General features: G+C 48.3%; 2 protein-coding genes across 2 annotated transcripts; one reads left to right on the top strand and one right to left on the bottom strand.

Moving 5' to 3' along the window:
* Positions 1-90: 90 nt before the first annotated feature.
* On the top strand, positions 91-2401 carry kbtbd13a (kelch repeat and BTB domain containing 13a). Its single transcript, XM_064989356.1, has one exon. It carries the CDS (start codon positions 200-202, stop codon positions 1736-1738), a length of 1539 nt encoding a protein of 512 aa, XP_064845428.1. The 5' UTR covers positions 91-199; the 3' UTR covers positions 1739-2401.
* A 306-nt stretch (positions 2402-2707) lies between these two features.
* Positions 2708-18414, bottom strand: ubap1lb (ubiquitin associated protein 1-like b). Its single transcript, XM_064989366.1, is given in 7 exon segments — positions 2708-4513; positions 4804-4905; positions 13749-13964; positions 15464-15576; positions 15579-15992; positions 15995-16070; positions 18278-18414. Coding segments are annotated over 7 exon segments (1188 nt in total). The 5' UTR covers positions 18410-18414; the 3' UTR covers positions 2708-4378.
* Between the last annotated feature and the right edge of the window lie 1582 nt (positions 18415-19996).

Here is a 19996-nt window from a genome sequence, read left to right as displayed (position 1 = left end):
TCTGCTATTCTCGTAGCTGTGAAGGGCAATACAAAACAGTGGTTACCCTGTCAAGTGCATCTGCTCTGCACAGAGTAGAGGAAAGGGGGGGATTCGGTCTAGCTGCTACTGTACCTCAAGGAAATATCATCATGGATAACATGTCATGCTAGGACATGAGATATTTTGATCTGACTCAGCACTTCGTCACTCCTGACAAATGCAAATGTGCTGTTTGAACACTTCCGTTGAGGCGATGGAGCCAAGCAGCTGCCCTGGCTCAGGGACCGACAGTGACAAGCCTGCCCTCGGCAAGCCTTTGGACTCAGGGATGGACAGCCTGAAAGTGAGAGTTGACGGGAGCGTTTTTGTGGTGAACAAAGCCCTACTCGAGCAGCACTGTGAGTACTTCCGAGCCCTCTTCCAGTCGGGAATGCGGGAATGCCAAAAGGATGAGGTCCATCTGCAAGGGCTGAGCGCCCGGGGATTTGTGTTGGCGCTCCGGGTCCTGGACGGGGATCGCCCCATCCTGGGTGGTGACGAGATCGTGGAAGCCATAGAATGTGCCACCTTTCTACAGGTGGAGTCTGTGACAAAGCACCTGACCAATATCATCAACTCAGAGAACTGCTTGTTGATGTACCACACGGCTGCAACCTACGGTTTATGGGATCTGTCCCATCAAGCTGCTTTATTCATTAAAGACATGTACTCGGACCTGAAGGAAGATGTTGTGAGCACCTTACCAGAAGACCTAGTGGAGTACGTTGAGTCTCTCATCCCCAGTCGGTACGTCACAGTCTGCAGCCACTCTCCAACCGTCGAGCAGCTCCAGGACTGTCAGAGGACGGTCTGCTACCTGGATGACGAAGATAGAGAATGGAAGGTGCTGAGTCACCTACCCCTAAACACAAGCACCACTATGGCAGGTGTGACCATGCTAGACAACAAGCTGTACATTATAGGAGGCGTCCACGACCTCAGCAAGAAAGTTGTGGACTCTGGCTTCTGCTACGACCCAGAGAGTGACTCCTGGTCCACTATTTCGAGTCCCCAGCAGCCACGCTACAACTTTACGTTAGTGGGCCACGAAGGCTGCCTCTACGCCATCGGTGGGGAGTTCGACCGGAAGTCCATGGCGTTGGTGGAGAAGTACAGTGTCTCCACAGCCACCTGGCGCTTCGCCGCTAATCTCCCCTGCAGAGCCGCCAACGTGGCCTCCACCAAAGCCATGAGCCGCATCTTCATCTGCCTCTGGAAGCCCAAGGGCGTTACGGAGATCCACGAGTACGTCCCTGAGAGGGACCAATGGGTCCTGGTCACCACGCTAGTCCGTGACCAGAGCTATGGCCACTGCATGGTGGGCCACAGGGACAATTTGTATGTCATGCGCAACGGGCCCTGCGAAGACTTCCTGATGTGCGTGATGGACTGCTACAACCTGACTACGGGTCAGTGGACAGCCTTGCCGGGGCAATACGCAAACAGTAAAGGAGCCCTGTTCACATCAGTAGTAAGAGGGGACTCAGTGTTCACCCTCAACCGCATGAGGACCACGGAGTTCACCGTGGAGGAGTACAGATGGAAAACCAAGAGAGAGACCAAGGGCTTCGGGCGAATCGGCTCCATGTACACATTTCTCATGAGATTGCCCAAGGCCAAGACTGTGGGAAACACTGAGGTGTTGACGGACGGGCTGGAGTTTGGGAATCGGACCGACCACAGACGCAGAGACTCTCTGCTACAATGCTTTGACTGACTTCCTGTGAATAGGTTTAGTCTTTTAATATCTCCTGAAAAACCAACAACAGGAAAATGAACTAGAATGCTTTGACTGACTTCTTGTGAATAGGTTTAGTATGTTACTTGGGCCACTTTTAGTAGGCAAACATGGGACGTTGCAGAAAGAAATGTCATGAATGTAGCTGACGATTCCTTTTTTTACATGTCGGAGAGGCATGTTTGTTCTTCATAGCATATTTCTATCTGAATATTACACAACGTTGTGCCGTTCTGAATGTCTCTCTACAAATCAACAAACAAGCTAAAGATGTAAATGTCAGAGACAACAGTAATTTGTAAACATTAAAGTTTGCTTCATTCATGACAAGTTGGAAACTCGGAACCTCTGAGTAAACATTAACATATTGGTTGATTTGGATACTTTCCAAGTGGGAAATATTAGTTTCCTAGTTTCCACATGTCATGAGTGCAGCATATCTTCCAAGAATAATTAAATAGCATTTAAGAAACTCTATAGTAATATTGTATTCTATAGTTCTTGAGAAATGTGTTGCCTCAAGTAGCCTTCTGGGTAATTTGACTCTGTATCCAAATGTAGTGTACTATAAAGTGTACTATAATCAAGTGATTCATTACATTGAGTTGACACAGCCCTATCAGAGAGCTCTTTCCATGAGAGCCAAACACATGTTCAGTAATGTACATAAAGACTGAAATCCTTTCCTGTTTTTACAACAAACAAACCATTTATAACCCAGGCTCAGGTCCCCAAGGCATTCGTTGCTGGAGAACAGGGTAAGATAAGGCTGGCAGTGTTCACGCTGTACAATAAAACATTTCTGTAACGAGTGCATGTTTGCTGCCGTCTCGGGACAGGTTTCCCTTGAAGGAGAGATTTGTATTCTCCATGGGATCACCTGTGTAAATACAGGATGATTGGGGAATTCAAATGAATAGATTGTCTTTGGCAGAAGATATATGAAATAATTGTCTTTTTAATTATCAAATCAAACACTGTTCAAATAATGTGTTAATGGGTGAGGAATGTTGCTAATGATGTGCAGATTTTTCCACTTATCAAATTATATTACCATTAATTTCCCCTACAGTTAACAGGCGAACATCTCCCTTGATAATATAAGAATGGTTCTTTCCCTCATTCTTTAGCCTACAGCAGTGGAGACTGGTGAGGGAGGACGGCTCATAATAATGAATGGAATCAAACAAGTGGAAACCAAGTGTTTGATGTGTTTAAGACCATTCCATATATTCAGTTCCAGCCATTACTATCAGACTGTCCTCCCCATTTAAAGTGCCACCAGCCACCACTGGTCTACAGTCTGTTAACAGTCTATGAGTGAAGTTCATTAATAGCAAAGTGATAAAAGAAATGCTCTCTTGACCAAACATAGAGGACCTCTAAAGCTGTCCCGGTCCATCAGCAGAAGATACACATCTTTAATAGATGCCGACTCTTCCCTTTGCTTGGCTGCTCCCATCTAAGTTCTGCCGTGGCTTTGATAGTCAAATAACAGACCTGTACTGTGGTAACCCCGTCCATCCGTCCGTCGTCAGCGGGGAAAGCATGGCAAAAATGTGGAAGTGTATCCCACACATATCAAGACCTAATATGATGTGGGAACCATGAGACATGAGCGTGATATTACAAGTATATTGAATTTTGATTCATCAGAAAGGTTTTTTTGTAACATCTGAAAACAGAAATCTCAATTCTCATACGTATTTGATCTGTACACAATCATTTTGTATCATAGGCAAAAACAAATCAAATGAATACAAAATACATTCAATACATTTTAAAGTGAAAGTTACAGTATATACAACTTCAAGTGGGTCGTTTCAGTCAACCTACCATACATAAGATTTACAAGCTTCTTTCAGGTTTCGATCTTTTACCCCATACACACACCCTACAAATACAGATAATGACTTCCCAGTAACACAGTTTGCATCCCAAATGGCACCCTAACCCCATATAGTGCACTACGTTGAAGAGTAGTGCACTACAAAGGGAAGACAGTGCCATTTGGCATGTGACCATAGTCTACTGGATTTTATTTAATTGTATTACAGATCTAACTTCAGTTAAAAATACTACATGACAAATGCTGTGACACTTGAAATTGACAAAGAAAATTGACAATGGGCAAATCACATCAAACATTGTCAAAACCTGAAATGTAATAAAACTATGTAATATATCGATTGTCTGTAAATTGTATTGTTTAAGTTTTACTTTTCCTAGAAGGCCACTGTTAATTTCCTGATTTGCTAGAATGTATAGTTTTAGTGTGCTCCAGTCAATCAACATTGTTTCAACATGCAAATTGCAATTTGCAAATGACATATCATTAAAAGGGATAGTTCACTGAAAACTCATCATCATCATCGTTTTTGCTCTGGACTGAAAGTGCTCAATCTTGAAGACTTGACTGGTGACACACAATTTTTGTGGATTGTATTAACAGTGGACAAATGAACCAAATAGTAAAATATAGTTTGAGTGAACTATCCCTTTAATATGATACATTAGCTAACATATTTGTTTGTAGTAAACAGGCAAGTAAACAGGAACTGTGTTTGTGCATGTATGTCTCCTACAATGTATTTTTCATGGGAGCAGACATCGACCCTGTCATGCCACACGCATCATCAGCTCTTCCAGGGCCCTCTCGCGGTGGTTCTCGTGGACTAACAGAACCTCTTTGATAGCGTTCTGCTGGAAGCCCATCTCATTGAACTGAGCCAGCAGATGAAGAAACTCCTCAGCCTGAGGGGAGAGAGAGAGGAGAGAAGCCATCAGATGATAGAGCAGCTTTTACAGTTAAAGGGATAGTTCACCCAAATGACATTTCTTACCCTTTTAGCAGTTTATGGACAAGGTAAGACAACACTCCATGTTGGTAAAGAAGCCAATATGTAATTTTGTATTTTGGGTGAACTATTCCTTTAAATCAAGCAGTACAATTCAATTAAAATTGATTTGTGGTTCATTAGAGGAAAGCTGTGAGGTAAACAGAGAATACCAGGATAAATAAATGAATAATCTATGATGTTCACCTTCGTCTCACAGTTCTGGAACATCTCCAGAGCCTCCTCCACCTGAGCCTCGTCGTAGCCCCGCTCACACAGTCTGTCACAGGCCACCAGATAGCGCAGGATCTGCACACAACAAGCACAACACCACAGATTACTACGACTAATAGCATTACTGTCAGTTAGCAGGTAAACAGTTGCCTGGGTAACCGTCTGTCTCTGCACTCAACAGCAGTCTGAAAGCCAAATATATTCAAGAGACGAGCATTCGACACAAAGCAGCCACAGATATGGTTGACAAGGTCATTGAAGAATACCGCTCCACACCACCACACTGACCTCAACTGATTTGGATATTTCATTTTCACAGTGTCCTTTCCAGCATGGCTTCAGTAACTATCGTGGATGTGTAACCATGTCAGTGCAGTACAGATTGGTAGCGTGAAAAGGGTAAATGTTTCAGTGTAACAGTATTAACTGATGCGGTTATTGTGAATCTGCCACTGTGCTCTGTGGTGTTCTATATCAATATGTGTGTTATTATGGCAAGAGTCCAATTACGCCTAACACAGCAGTGTATAACAGATTATTATAAAATCAGATCATATTTCTGCAGTGACAACTTGGTCTCGTGCTCTCTCACACACACATTATATATAACAATAATCTGATAGGCCAATCTTGTGCTAATGACATCACTCTGAAAAGGAGAAGAACTGATCTGAGATCAGCGGAGTGAAAGGTAATATGTGTGAGAGCAGCGTGACCCATGGCCCTGCTTTAACATGTTGAGCTGGGAGGGAGAGAGGGGGCAGGGGATTACACTGATTAAATAGGTCATTGATTAAAGAGTTGATCCCTGTTAATGTAACTCTCCAGCTGCCTTCTCTCTTCACTGGGAGAGAGGGAAGGAGATGGAGGAAGAGAGATAGAGAGACGGAAGGAGGAAGGGAAAGAGAGGGAGAAATGCAAGATGGGAGGAAAGAGAGATGGAAGGAGAGAAACAGAAAAGGGAAGAGAGAAGGTTGGGGAAGGATGGAGAGAGAAATAGATAGGAGAAAAAAGGGGTGGGCGGTGTAGAGAGAGAGAGAGAGAGAAAGAGAGAGAGGGGCGGGGGGACATAAGAAAAGAGCTGAAACCTGGCTGCAACCTCCACACTGCAGGCTAGGAAACTTTCTAAACCATTTAGCCTAGCTAACTTTAATGTGTCACTTGATTCATGGTCAAGGACACTGATAAGGCCTTGACCAGAGGCAGGCCCTGAGAGAGAGAGAGAGACGGAGCCAGAGGCAGCCCCTGAGAGAGAGGAGCCAGAGGCAGCCCCTGAGAGAGAGGAGCCAGAGGCAGCCCCCGAGAGAGAGCCAGAGGCAGCCCCCGAGAGAGAGAGAGAGAGGAGGCAGCCCCTGAGAGAGAGAGAGAGAGGAGCCAGAGGCAGCCCCCGAGAGAGAGAGAGAGAGAGGAGCCAGAGGCAGCCCCCGAGAGAGAGCCAGAGGCAGCCCCCGAGAGAGAGAGAGAGAGAGCCAGAGGCAGCCCCTGAGAGAGAGAGAGAGAGAGAGAGAGGAGCCAGAGGCAGCCCCTGAGAGAGAGAGAGGAGAGAGAGGAGCCAGAGGCAGCCCCTGAGAGAGAGAGGAGCCAGAGGCAGCCCCCGAGAGAGAGAGGAGCCAGAGGCAGCCCCTGAGAGAGAGAGAGAGGAGCCAGAGGCAGCCCCGAGAGAGAGAGAGGAGCCAGAGGCAGCCCCTGAGGGAGAGAGAGGTGCCAGAGGCAGCCCCTGAGAGAGAGAGGAGCCAGAGGCAGCCCCTGAGAGAGAGGAGCCAGAGGCAGCCCCTGAGAGAGAGCCAGAGGCAGCCCCTGAGAGGCCAGAGGCCCCCTGAGAGAGAGAGAGAGAGCCAGAGGCAGCCCCGAGAGAGAGAGGAGCCAGAGGCAGCCCCCGAGAGAGAGAGAGGAGCCAGAGGCAGCCCCCGAGAGAGAGAGGAGCCAGAGGCAGCCCCCTGAGAGAGAGAGGAGCCAGAGGCAGCCCCTGAGAGAGAGAGGGTGCCAGAGGCAGCCCCGAGAGAGAGGGAGCCAGAGGCAGCCCCTGAGAGAGAGAGAGAGAGCCAGAGGCAGCCCCTGAGAGAGAGAGAGGAGCCAGAGGCAGCCCCTGAGAGAGAGAGAGGAGCCAGAGGCAGCCCCTGAGAGAGAGAGGAGCCAGAGGCAGCCCCTGAGAGGCCAGAGGCAGCCCCTGAGGAGAGAGAGGAGCCAGAGGCAGCCCCTGAGAGAGAGAGAGGAGCCAGAGGCAGCCCCCTGAGAGAGAGAGAGAGGAGCAGAGGCAGCCCCTGAGAGAGAGAGGAGCCAGAGGCAGCCCCTGAGAGAGAGAGAGCCAGAGGCAGCCCCTGAGGGAGAGAGCCAGAGGCAGCCCCCCTGAGAGAGAGAGAGGAGCCAGAGGCAGCCCCTGAGGAGAGAGAGCCAGAGGCAGCCCCTGAGAGAGAGAGAGAGAGAGAGGAGCCAGAGGCAGCCCCTGAGAGAGAGAGAGGAGCCAGAGGCAGCCCCTGAGAGAGAGAGAGAGGCCAGAGGCAGCCCCTGAGAGAGAGAGAGGAGCCAGAGGCAGCCCCTGAGAGAGAGAGAGAGCCAGAGGCAGCCCCTGAGAGAGAGAGGAGCCAGAGGCAGCCCCTGAGAGAGAGAGAGGAGCCAGAGGCAGCCCCTGAGAGAGAGAGAGGAGCCAGAGGCAGCCCCGAGAGAGAGGAGCCAGAGGCAGCCCCGAGAGAGAGGAGCCAGAGGCAGCCCCTGAGAGAGAGAGGAGCCAGAGGCAGCCCCTGAGAGAGAGAGGAGCCAGAGGCAGCCCCTGAGAGAGAGAGAGAGCCAGAGGCAGCCCCTGAGAGAGGAGAGAGAGCCAGAGGCAGCCCCTGAGAGAGAGAGAGCCAGAGGCAGCCCCGAGAGAGAGAGAGCCAGAGGCAGCCCCGAGAGAGCCAGCCCCCTGAGGCAGCCCCTGAGAGAGAGAGAGAGGAGCCAGAGGCAGCCCCTGAGAGAGAGAGAGGAGCCAGAGGCAGCCCCTGAGAGAGAGAGAGCCAGAGGCAGCCCCCTGAGAGAGAGAGGCCCCCGAGAGAGCCAGAGGCCCCCTGAGAGAGAGAGAGGAGCCAGAGGCAGCCCCTGAGAGGCCAGAGCCCCCTGAGAGAGAGAGAGCCAGAGGCAGCCCCTGAGCCAGAGGCAGCCCCTGAGAGAGAGAGAGGAGCCAGAGGCAGCCCCTGAGAGAGAGAGAGGAGCCAGAGGCAGCCCCTGAGAGAGAGAGAGGAGCCAGAGGCAGCCCCTGAGAGAGAGAGAGGCAGCCCCTGAGAGGAGAGAGAGAGCCAGAGGCAGCCCCTGAGAGAGAGAGAGGCCAGAGGCAGCCCCTGAGAGAGAGAGAGAGGAGCCAGAGGCAGCCCCTGAGAGAGCCAGAGGCAGCCCCTGAGAGAGAGAGAGAGCCAGAGGCAGCCCCTGAGAGAGAGAGAGGAGCCAGAGGCAGCCCCTGAGAGAGAGAGAGGAGCCAGAGGCAGCCCCTGAGAGAGAGAGAGGAGCCAGAGGCAGCCCCTGAGAGAGAGAGAGCCAGAGGCAGCCCCTGAGAGGCAGGAGCCAGAGAGCCCCTGAGAGAGAGAGGAGAGGAGCCAGAGGCAGCCCCTGAGAGAGAGAGAGGAGCCAGAGGCAGCCCCTGAGAGAGAGAGAGGGAGCCAGAGGCAGCCCCTGAGAGAGAGAGAGAGGAGCCAGAGGCAGCCCCTGAGAGAGAGAGAGAGGAGCCAGAGGCAGCCCCTGAGAGAGAGAGAGGAGCCAGAGGCAGCCCCTGAGAGAGAGGAGCCAGAGGCAGCCCCTGAGAGAGAGAGAGGAGCCAGAGGCAGCCCCTGAGAGAGAGCCAGAGGCAGCCCCTGAGAGAGAGAGGAGCCAGAGGCAGCCCCTGAGAGAGAGAGCCCCCGAGAGGAGGAGCCAGAGGCAGCCCCTGAGAGAGAGAGAGGGCCAGGAGCCCCTGAGAGGAGAGAGGAGCCAGCAGCCCTGAGAGAGAGAGGAGCCCCTGAGAGCCAGAGGCAGCCCCTGAGAGAGAGAGAGGAGCCAGAGGCAGCCCCTGAGAGAGAGAGAGGAGCCAGCCCCCTGAGAGAGAGAGAGGAGCCAGAGGCAGCCCCTGAGAGAGAGAGAGGGAGCCAGCCCCCTGAGAGAGAGGCCAGAGGCAGCCCCTGAGAGAGAGAGGAGCCAGAGCCCCCTGAGAGGCAGCCCCCTGAGAGAGAGAGAGAGCCAGAGGCAGCCCCTGAGAGGAGAGAGGAGCCAGAGGCAGCCCCTGAGAGAGCCAGAGGCAGCCCCTGAGAGAGAGAGAGGAGCCAGCCCCTGAGAGAGAGCCAGCAGCCCCTGAGAGAGAGAGGAGCCAGAGGCAGCCCCTGAGAGAGAGAGAGGAGCCAGAGGCAGCCCCTGAGAGAGAGAGAGGAGCCAGAGGCAGCCCCTGAGAGAGAGAGAGGAGCCAGAGGCAGCCCCTGAGAGAGAGAGAGAGAGAGAGAGGCAGCCCCTGAGAGAGAGAGAGCCAGAGGCAGCCCCTGAGAGAGAGAGAGAGCCAGAGGCAGCCCCTGAGAGAGAGAGGAGCCAGAGGCAGCCCCTGAGAGAGAGAGGAGCCAGAGGCAGCCCCTGAGAGAGAGGAGCCAGAGGCAGCCCCCTGAGAGAGAGAGAGGAGCCAGAGGCAGCCCCTGAGAGAGAGAGGAGCCAGAGGCAGCCCCTGAGAGAGAGGAGAGGAGCCAGAGGCAGCCCCCGAGAGAGAGAGAGGAGCCAGAGGCAGCCCCTGAGAGAGAGAGAGGAGCCAGAGGCAGCCCCTGAGAGAGAGAGGAGCCAGAGGCAGCCCCTGAGAGAGAGAGAGGAGCCAGAGGCAGCCCCCTGAGCCCCCCTGAGAGAGAGAGAGGAGCCAGAGGCAGCCCCTGAGAGAGAGGGAGGAGCCAGAGGCAGCCCCTGAGAGAGAGGGAGGAGCCAGAGGCAGCCCCTGAAACTATATATGATTCTGCTGAGAACACACATAATACTGAGCAAGTTGTGGAAACTTTGGAGTATCTGGTATTTATTTTTACAATGGTGTTTTTTTACCCTCCTGCTCTCCCTCTTCATGGGCAAATGACATCAAATACGAGCCGGGCTGCGGGGAGCTAAAACCATATGTTCTGCTCTGTCGTTAAACACTAAAGCCAACTCAGGTAGATTCACACTGTCAGATGGGGAAAAGTTGAGAGTGCTGGTGGAGTCTTTGAACAGAATAACAGAGACATCTGGGGGATAAAGGGATATGGTGGAGTCTTTGAACAGAGTAACACAGAGACATCTGGGGGATAAAGTGATATGGTGGAGTCTTGGAACAGAGTAACACAGAGACATCTGGGGGATAAAGGGATATGGTGGAGTCTTTGAACAGAGTAACACAGAGACATCTGGGGGATAAAGGGATATGGCGGAGTCTTTGAACAGAATAACACAGAGACATCTGGGGGATAAAGGGATATGGTGGAGTCTTTGAACAGAGTAACACAGAGACATCTGGGGGATAAAGGGATATGGTGGAGTCTTGGAACAGAGTAACACAGAGACATCTGGGGGATAAAGGGATATGGTGGAGTCTTTGAACAGAGTAACACAGAGACATCTGGGGGATAAAGGGATATGGTGGAGTCTTGGAACAGAGTAACACAGAGACATTGGGGGATAAAGGGATATGGTGGAGTCTTTGAACAGAATAACACAGAGACATCTGGGGGATAAAGGGATATGGTGGAGTCTTTCAACAGAATAACACAGAGACATCTGGGGGATAAAGGGATATGGTGGAGTCTTTCAACAGAATAACACAGAGACATCTGGGGGATAAAGGGATATGGTGGAGTCTTTCAACAGAATAACACAGAGACATCTGGGGGATAAAGGGATATGGTGGAGTCTTTGAACAGAATAACACAGAGACATCTGGGGGATAAAGGGATATGGTGGAGTCTTTGAACAGAATAACACAGAGACATCTGGGGGATAAAGGGATATGGTGGAGTCTTTGAACAGAATAACACAGAGACATCTGGGGGATAAAGGGATATGGTGGAGTCTGAACAGAATAACACAGAGACATCTGGGGGATAAAGGGATATGGTGGAGTCTTTGAACAGAATAACACAGAGACATCTGGGGGATAGAGGGATATGGCGGAGTCTTTGAACAGAATAACACAGAGACATCTGGGGGATAAAGGGATATGGCGGAGTCTTTGAACAGAATAACACAGAGACATCTGGGGGATAAAGGGATATGGTGGAGTCTTGGAACAGAGTAACACAGAGACATCTGGGGGATAAAGGGATATGGTGGAGTCTTTGAACAGAGTAACACAGATACATCTGGGGGATAAAGGGATATGGTGGAGTCTTTGAACAGAATAACACAGAGACATCTGGGGGATAAAGGGATATGGTGGAGTCTTGGAACAGAGTAACACAGAGACATCTGGGGGATAAAGGGATATGATGGAGTCTTTGAACAGAATAACACAGAGACATCTGGGGGATAGAGGGATATGGTGGAGTCTTTGAACAGAATAACACAGAGACATCTGGGGGATAAAGGGATATGGTGGAGTCTTTGAACAGAATAACACAGAGACATCTGGGGGATAAAGGGATATGGTGGAGTCTTGGAAGCACGTCTGCAATCTGTTGAAGCAGCAGAGGATTAGGGATGTTTAGTGATCTGCTCTCTTTACTTAGAGACAGGACCACTAAGCCTGAGCGAAGGGCCTCTTTACACTAGTCTGACTACACATACTAGTTCCAGGACACATACTGCTGTTGTGTATTAGAGACGGATCTAGATTCAAATCTCTTTCCCAAGCCAAGTCCGATGTTAATGTGGGAAACATCTACTACACATACCCCTCTTTACATGTTCTGTGTAAAGCATAGAATGTATGGTGGAAATACAATGGCTCTGATGCCACATGACCTTAATTACCTTTTTATTCTGTAAGCCAAATAAAAATGAAAGGCTTTTAAAATGTCCACTCATTTGTGAATCGTTGCATTAATCAAGTGTGCAACATGACGTGCAATATGGTTTAGATGAGAAGCGGCTGTATAGTTTGAATTGCTATACTAATTTTGTTTGTCTATATACTATGGTATTTATGGTACGCTAATAGCTGCACAAAAACTTGAAGCAGGAATGTGGCTTTGGCCACACCACATCCAAGGCAAGTGTAAGGATAGTGTAAACATAAAAGTTACAAACCGGATGTTGAAGAGAGATAAATCTTAATACACATATTTTAGTAATGTAAAAGAAAAACAGCCTGAGAGAGGACACGATGAGAGGACACGACGGAGAGGACACGACGAGAGGACACGACGAGAGGACACGACGGAGAGGACATGACGAGAGGACACGACGGAGAGCACACGATGAGAGGACACGATGAGAGGACACGACGAGAGGACACGACGGAGAGGACACGACGAGAGGACACGACGGAGAGGAAACGACGAGAGGACACGACGAGAGGACACGATGAGAGGATATGACGAGAGGACACGACGGAAAGGACATGACGAGAGGACACGACGGAGAGGCCACGACGGAGAGGACACGATGGAGAGGACACGACGAGAGGACACGATGAGAGGACACGAGGAGAGGACACGACGGAGAGGACACGATGGAGAGGACACGACGAGAGGACACGATGAGAGGACACGACGAGAGGACACGACGGAGAGGACACGACGAGAGGACACGACGGAGAGGACATGATGAGAGGACACGACGAGAGGACACGACGGAGAGGACACGACGGAGAGGACACGATGAGAGGACACGACGAGAGGACACGACGGAGAGGACATGACGAGAGGACACAACTGAGAGGACACGACGAGAGGACATGATGAGAGGACACGACGGAGAGGACACGACGGAGAGGACACGACGAGAGGACACGACGAGAGGACACAACGGAGAGGACACGACGAGAGGACACGACGAGAGGACAAGACGAGAGGACACGATGAGAGGACACGACGAGAGGACACGACGGAGAGGACACGATGAGAGGACACGACGGAGAGGACACGACGAGAGGACACGATGAGAGGACACGACGGAGAGGACACGATGAGAGGACACGATGAGAGGACACGACGGAGAGGACACGATGAGAGGACACGACGGAGAGAGAGACTCCAGACACCAAAGAGATCAAATTAGCACCTTAAATAACTTTTACTGAGTATAACTGAAAAAATATTTTTAAAAGGGTAATAAGACAAAGATATAAAACTATTGTGCATTGGCAATATTTCATGATGATAAATCTTATTGAATTGAATGGCGAAGGTTCATAAACCTTGGCAGAATTCAGTTATGACGTTTTAGCACGATCCACAGATTTATTTTTTAACTACGGCGCACGACATGATTCAATATGCCAATAAATCAGCACAATCTACTTTTTCGTTTTTTTTAATTGCCGTCGTCCTGAAGTGAAAATTGGGATCATGTATACTCTACTGACGAACATTAAAGAAGAGTAATGGAACGCAATGTACAATACGGCGAACTTAGCAAAGCAAGGATTTGTGGCAAGTACATGGGGTTCGCCATCTTTATGCACCTCTGCTATTGAAAAAGAGAACAGAGAGAGAGACTAGACGATGTGGCTGGCAGGATCGGAGAGAGCTCTGTTTCAACTACAATGTCTTATTAGGCTAGAACACAATTGGCTGCTTCATCATCATATCACTCTGTATGGTGTGTCAATGATGTCATGTAAAAACACACTGCTGTGGATAAAAGCCCATGCTAAATGTCCATAGTGTTGTGCTGACCACAGAATTAAACAGCACTAGAAAGGACATTGGCATCCCAGGGACACAACTACAGGACGGCCATTTTGGTCAGAGAAACTTTCATTCTAGAAACTGGTCAAATTCACGTTTATGAAATGTTTGTGACTGTGTTTTGAGACGGACCTGTTCTGGGCTCTGCTGGCCGGTCTTCTGCAGGGCGATGATGGCGGTGCGGAGCGGATAGCCCATTTCAGTGATTGTTTGCAGCAGCTCTCTCTCTTCGGGGCTCAGTGCGGACAGCAGCTCCACCGAGGAGTCCAGTACTGACGCGGCGTGGGAACCCAGGGGTCGTGAGGTCACCGAGGGAAGGGCCGGCAGGCAGAAGTACGGACTCAGGGACTGCACACACAGGGGGGAAGAGCAGAGAGAGTGTGAGAGAGAGCGAGGGGGAGGGGAGGTGGGGAGTTTGTGAAAGAAAGAAAACCAACCCCATAAAGGGAGAGGGTTAGCCTGAAACCCCAGCCTGACTGATGCCTCTCTATGTGCCTGTAGATTGACAACCTGACTGACAGCCTGTGCGTGGAACTGGCAACATTCACGCAACATGAGTGCAACATTTATAGTGCATGACAGCGCCGAAATGTACACGGCTGGCTAACCTTGAAAGACTGGTTTGCTGAGAAATCCATTTCCCTGAGTAATTCCACTCGCTAATCCTGATGAACTAATAATAACTTGAGACGATTCCAAGGACAGACTTTACACTAGCTATATTTAGAGCACACATCCCTCAAAACATTTGAGAAATGTGAATTGGAAAAGAACCTTAATAGGAGGATCTGTTTTCTCTATCAACTAACATACTATATACAATTTGCTTTACAAAAATATGAATTTCATTAGTTTTTTGTAAAAATGTATTTTAAAATATATCTAAAAGTTTCAAGTTCATCTGAAATACAATCTATCATATTTCCATTCAACATATCTACTGTATCGGGAGTCCAAGTTGAGCAAATCCCACATGAGCTTGTTGAGCTGTGGTTGGCCTGAGAATCGGTCTGATACTTAGTGTGGGGGTTTAAATTCCTCCATCTTTTTCCAGGCCCATGCTGCTCCGAGGCAGAGCCAGTTATAGAACCGTCACTCTGCCCACTGAGGACATCTGGTTTGGTACTTAGTTTTTAAAGACAGCACATGGGAACTAGGAAGTGGGGCCTTGAACTACACAGCCTAGAGAAAATGTTGTTTTAAGAAATGGGAAAACATTCTTACTTATTGATAGAGGCATACCCGGGTGTACCTGAACCCATTCCTACTCATATAAAATAAGGGGATTGATGAATAGAATAGTCTACTATGCTAGATAATTCTGAGCTTCTCAGTTGGACAATGACTAGGCAACAATAATGTAAAACGGTCACTTGAATCCAAAGAGACTGTGGTTTTTGCGTGTGTTGATGGTGTACAGCTACAGAAGTTAACTAACGTCCAATTCAACCTATGGATTGTAGACCGCTTTCAGGGCAAGGAAACATATATCATTTGGTCATTTCAGTGAACTATCCCTTTAACTATCTAACAATACTAATTGATCTATGCATAGTCACTTTACCTCTACCTACATGTACATATTACCTCGACTAACCAGTGCCCTGCACGTTGACTCTGTACCGGTTGTTATTTCACTGCTGCTCTTTAATTATTTTACTTTTTTTTTTTTTTAACACTTTTTTTCTTAAAACTGCATTGTTGGTTAAGGGTTTGTAAGTAAGCATTTTACTGTAAGGTTTACACCTGTTGTATTCGGCGCATGTGACAAATACAATTTGATTTGATTCTGTGCCTTCAATACCACTTCTCTACTATATTTCTCCTAATAGGGGTCATGTCCGTACCGGATGTGTTGGCTTGTGGTGTCTGATGGAGGGGATATACTCTGTGTTGGCCCTGGTCAATGGGTGTCTGGGTAGGGATGAGGAGGACGGTGGCTTGGGTCCTCCTGGGGGCAGGGGGTCCCCTGGATACACTCTCTGGGGGTCTCCAGAACGGACAGCGAGTACTGGCGGAGGTTCTTCTTACGCTGGTAGGGCACCAGACCACTCTGAGAGACAGGTAGGTTCAGGACGTTAGGGGTGCAGGTCTGCTGTGGGTTCCTCACCCCAGGAACACGCTGATCCGACCTGTACCCTGAACCAGACTCCGAGGAACCCTCTCCCGAAGAAGAGCACTCCTCTTCCTCCTCGGAGTCGGAGATGACGAACTTGACCCGGGTGCGCATGTCAACCGGGTTCAGGCTGTGGGAGCGCTGGCGGGGGTTGGGCTCCCAGAAATCAGAGCTGTGTCGGCTGGCCAGGCGGCTCTCCTGGGGGCTGCTGAAGAGATGCCAGTAGGGTGGGCTGGAGGGGAGCACCTCGGATGGGGATCTGGGGCCGGGGGTTGGGGCTGGCTGGGATAACCTCCCTGGAGTCCCTGGAGCACCCAGTTCTCCAAGCTGAACATGTACTGTTGACAGAGGTGAAGATGGGTTGGTAAATGGTTGTTGGTTGATGTGTGGGTGGATGAATGGAGTGTACTTTAAGAGAACCATTTAATCACGTTATGTCACTAAAATATTTTCGAATACCAACCAATCAAATGGCGAACCAATCAAACAATTAATCAGGTAAGCAGTCATTCTAGCAAATACTTCCTTCTTCCCCCAAAGCGCTTCACATTGTTAACGTGTGTCACACAATTCATCAACTCACCCACCGCCAATGTCTAACACCCACTCAGTGTTAGACACTCCCTTAGCAATTTGGTCTTTCACTTGGATCACACTTATCCAATATCATGTGATTAAGGGAAGGAAGCGAGGAAGGAAGGATCCAATAAGGCCAAGGACGCAACACAGCAAATGTTTGACTATCAATTTTCCACCTTCATTTTGTCTACATTTATGGCTTTGTTTGCCTTCCCATCAATCTCCCAGACTGTAGGAAATACCCTTGCATGTGATGCCCAAAAACGACAAAACCACGACACCACACATCAGATTGAAGCTGTTCTCTCTGTTAACAAGATGAATGAATTGATCCCAATAGAGGTGTGTGTGTGCTTGTGCGTGTGTTTTCAGAATGATACAAAGGTGCCTGCTTCAGCCCAGACTAGATGTTCTTTCCAAATAGCACCCCTGTTCCCTTTCTATTTCCTGCACTACATATGAAATAGGGTCCCATTTGAGACACAACCTAGGTTCTGTTGGCTATAGATGGATGAGGCTGTCAAACTCAACTCTCTCCAGATCAGAGGAGGTGAAAATAAAATGTCAACATCAGGCTCCTATAATAATCACACTGGGTTTATCACATTCTAAACCACTGACTATGGCTTCAGAGTAGTATTAACAATGAGGAGATTATGTATGTGTTGCAGGTGGCTGTCTGTTCCCTATATAGTGTAATACTCTTCACCAGGGCCAATAGGGCTCCCATCAAAGGTAGTGCACTATATAGGGAATAGGGTGCCATTTGGGATGCATAATCTGTCTCCCCAAGCTGGAAGAATAAAGAGACTTGCAGTATTGGGGCTTCAAGAGTCGGAGAGATGTTAAGTTCTACAATGCCTTCTAATGTACATACTATATGCATTGCAAAGGCAGAGGTTAATAGATTTTTTGGGGGGGCGGGGGAATACCTATGAAATTAATTTAAATCCAACCAAATACTTCCACAAATTAGCCTGTTCCCAGATCTGTTTGTGCTGACTTGCCAATGACCATAGAAGTAGGTGAGTATAGCACAAACAACTGGGACCAGGAAACCATCATTTCTGTTGATGTTGTATTCATTATATAAAGGCCATGCCGTAAAGGTGTTGATCAAAAACATTCCCAGCAGAGTTTTTCTGGACGCAGTATTTAGCTATGTTATAGCTTCAAACTGCAAAGCTATGTAGGGAGAACATCGTACATTACTCGAACCCTAACACGATTAAGGAAAAAGCTTGGCTGAGGTTTTGACAACTAAACCGAAGCGACATATTTTCCCTTCTCTGTTAAATACACAAACATTTGACTGTATGGACAATGTTGGTGGTCACTGTGGGATTAAGGTTTGGCGGTGTTGCAGTGGCCTGGGTCAAAGGCCACTCAGTATCATTATAGTCCTAATTACACTAAGACAAGAGCAGGAGATGTCAGCCATTTTCCCATGACTTTAACTTCTACTCAGTAAAAGTCGATGACAACATTGGAAAACAGCGTGATTAAAACACCCGTTGCATATCTGTGTTGTATTTTGAGCGTTATGTTCTGTCTGTGTTGTATTTTGAGAGTTATGTTCTGTCTGTGTTGTATTTTGAGTGTTAGGTTCTGTCTGTGTTGTATTTTGAGTGTTAGGTTCTGTCTGTGTTGTATTTTGAGCATTAGGTTCTGTCTGTGTTGTATTTCGAGCGTTATGTTCTGTCTGTGTTGTATTTTAAGTGTTATGTTCTGTCTGTGTTGTATTTTGAGTATTATGTTCTGTATGTGTTGTATTTTGAGTGTTAGGTTCTGTCTGTGTTGTATTTTGAGTGTTAGGTTCTGTCTGTGTTGTATTTTGAGTGTTAGGTTCTATCTGTGTTGATGTTCCAACCATGTGTAGAATGTCATCAAAGATTTCTGGTTTCATCAACAAAGAAATAAATGATAGCCACAAAGCCTATGTCCTCAATCTCTTACACACACCAACCTCTGTCTCCTGCAGTATGGTGAGATAGTCTGGGACAGTGATGTCTGGGGCAGCAATCAGCTCCACCTCTTCCCTGGGTCCCTCCAGAGATCCCAGAAGGGTCTTAAAAGGAACCTCATCCAAACAGGACATCCTCCTGCTGCTCTTCTGGTCACTGGGGGAGAAGGACAGAGAAGGAGTAGGGAGAGGAGGAGGGAGAGAGGAGGAAGAGGAGGAGAAGTAAGTGAAGGAGAGAGGAGGATTGGAGGAAGAGGAGGAGAGATATCAGTTTTCAACAGTCTACTATTGTCAATCATTGTAACCTGGACTCCAGCTGTTCCAGTAACTAGCATATGGTGTTGAGGTCTGGTACCGAGAGACAAGTGGGAAGGTGACAAGTGAGCTATATTGCCTCTCCTGAAACAAATTGCCTGGTACCTCTGTCACATTTTGACAGGATTGGATAGGAGACCAAAACAGATCCTCCTCTTGGTTCCCAGAAACGTACACTTTTTCCTTCCTATATCGGTATATTCTGTTACACAATCTAGGAGAGGGAAATCTGGGGGAAGAGGATTAAGGATTATAAGGTACCATGTCTGACTCTCTCAGACGTCAACACCTGATGCTCCTCTCCTATTGGCCGAAGGGGACGGAAAACACACGCACGCAAGGCAGAAAGCAAGCATGCACACACACTGCCGTACGAAAGAAAGAATGCAAACACACACACACTCCAGTAAACCCTCCTCACGCAGACAGGTGTTGTGAGGCTAAAGCATCATCACAACTAAGCGCCTCCACCACCACAGCTGATCATCAACCACATTATGGCTGCTACTGTAGAATTAGAATTACATGAAAGGAAAATAATACCCTATTCTTTATATAGTACCCTACTTTTTTCTGGTCAAAGGTTGAGCACTATATAGGGCATATATAAAAGAGTGTGATTTGAGGCGTGGCCAAACAGCTGAAAACAATCATTGTTGCAAATAATGAATTTTTATGTGGTGCAGAATTCTGGGCCCGTATTCATAAAACGTCTCAGGATAGAGTACTGATCTAAGATCAGTTTTGCCTTTAAGATCATAATGAATAAGATTAGGCCTATGTGAACAGGCAGGACCTGATCCTAGATTGCTTATGAATATTGGCCCGGATGTGAGAAGCCTTGACTGATCCAACATTCCTAATGGTACACCAATATGGCCACCGATGTACATACCATGTTCATTTGAATCGGAATGTCTGCTCCACAGAACCATAATGAGTAGAATGAATGTCCTCATTCAAGTCAATGATGCCACAATGGGTGGACTGGCAGCCATTTTAAAAGTGTATCCATGAGGATGCAGTCAAACTCTGGTTTGAGGGGTTGTACCCATTTTAGCACTACTTGTTTTGATTCTATGGCTGCCCTTCTAGCTTCAGATGGTGCTGGACTAATGACGAGGCTGGAGACCTAAACAGGCATACCGGTTAAGCTTATTAACTAGTTTTAAAACGCACGAAGAGCGAGACAATGGAAAGTTCAATGACAGTAGACCTACATTGTACAATATAGTCGTCTGTTTCCATAGTTAAACTGCGTCAATGGAAATGTTTAGTTTTTCAAAATATGTTTTTTTTAAGTAGGCCTATCTATCCGTTTTAAATGAATAACCTATTCAGCAAATGTTGTTGTATGATTCCAGAGTGGGGAAACACCCTCCATATTGTTTAACACTTGTAGGCCTA

Source organism: Oncorhynchus masou, chromosome 2 (assembly GCF_036934945.1).
Source record: "Oncorhynchus masou masou isolate Uvic2021 chromosome 2, UVic_Omas_1.1, whole genome shotgun sequence".
Lineage (NCBI taxonomy): Eukaryota > Metazoa > Chordata > Actinopteri > Salmoniformes > Salmonidae > Oncorhynchus > Oncorhynchus masou.
Note: the sequence above shows the minus strand (reverse complement) of the source record. Positions and strands in the feature narration are given on the sequence as shown.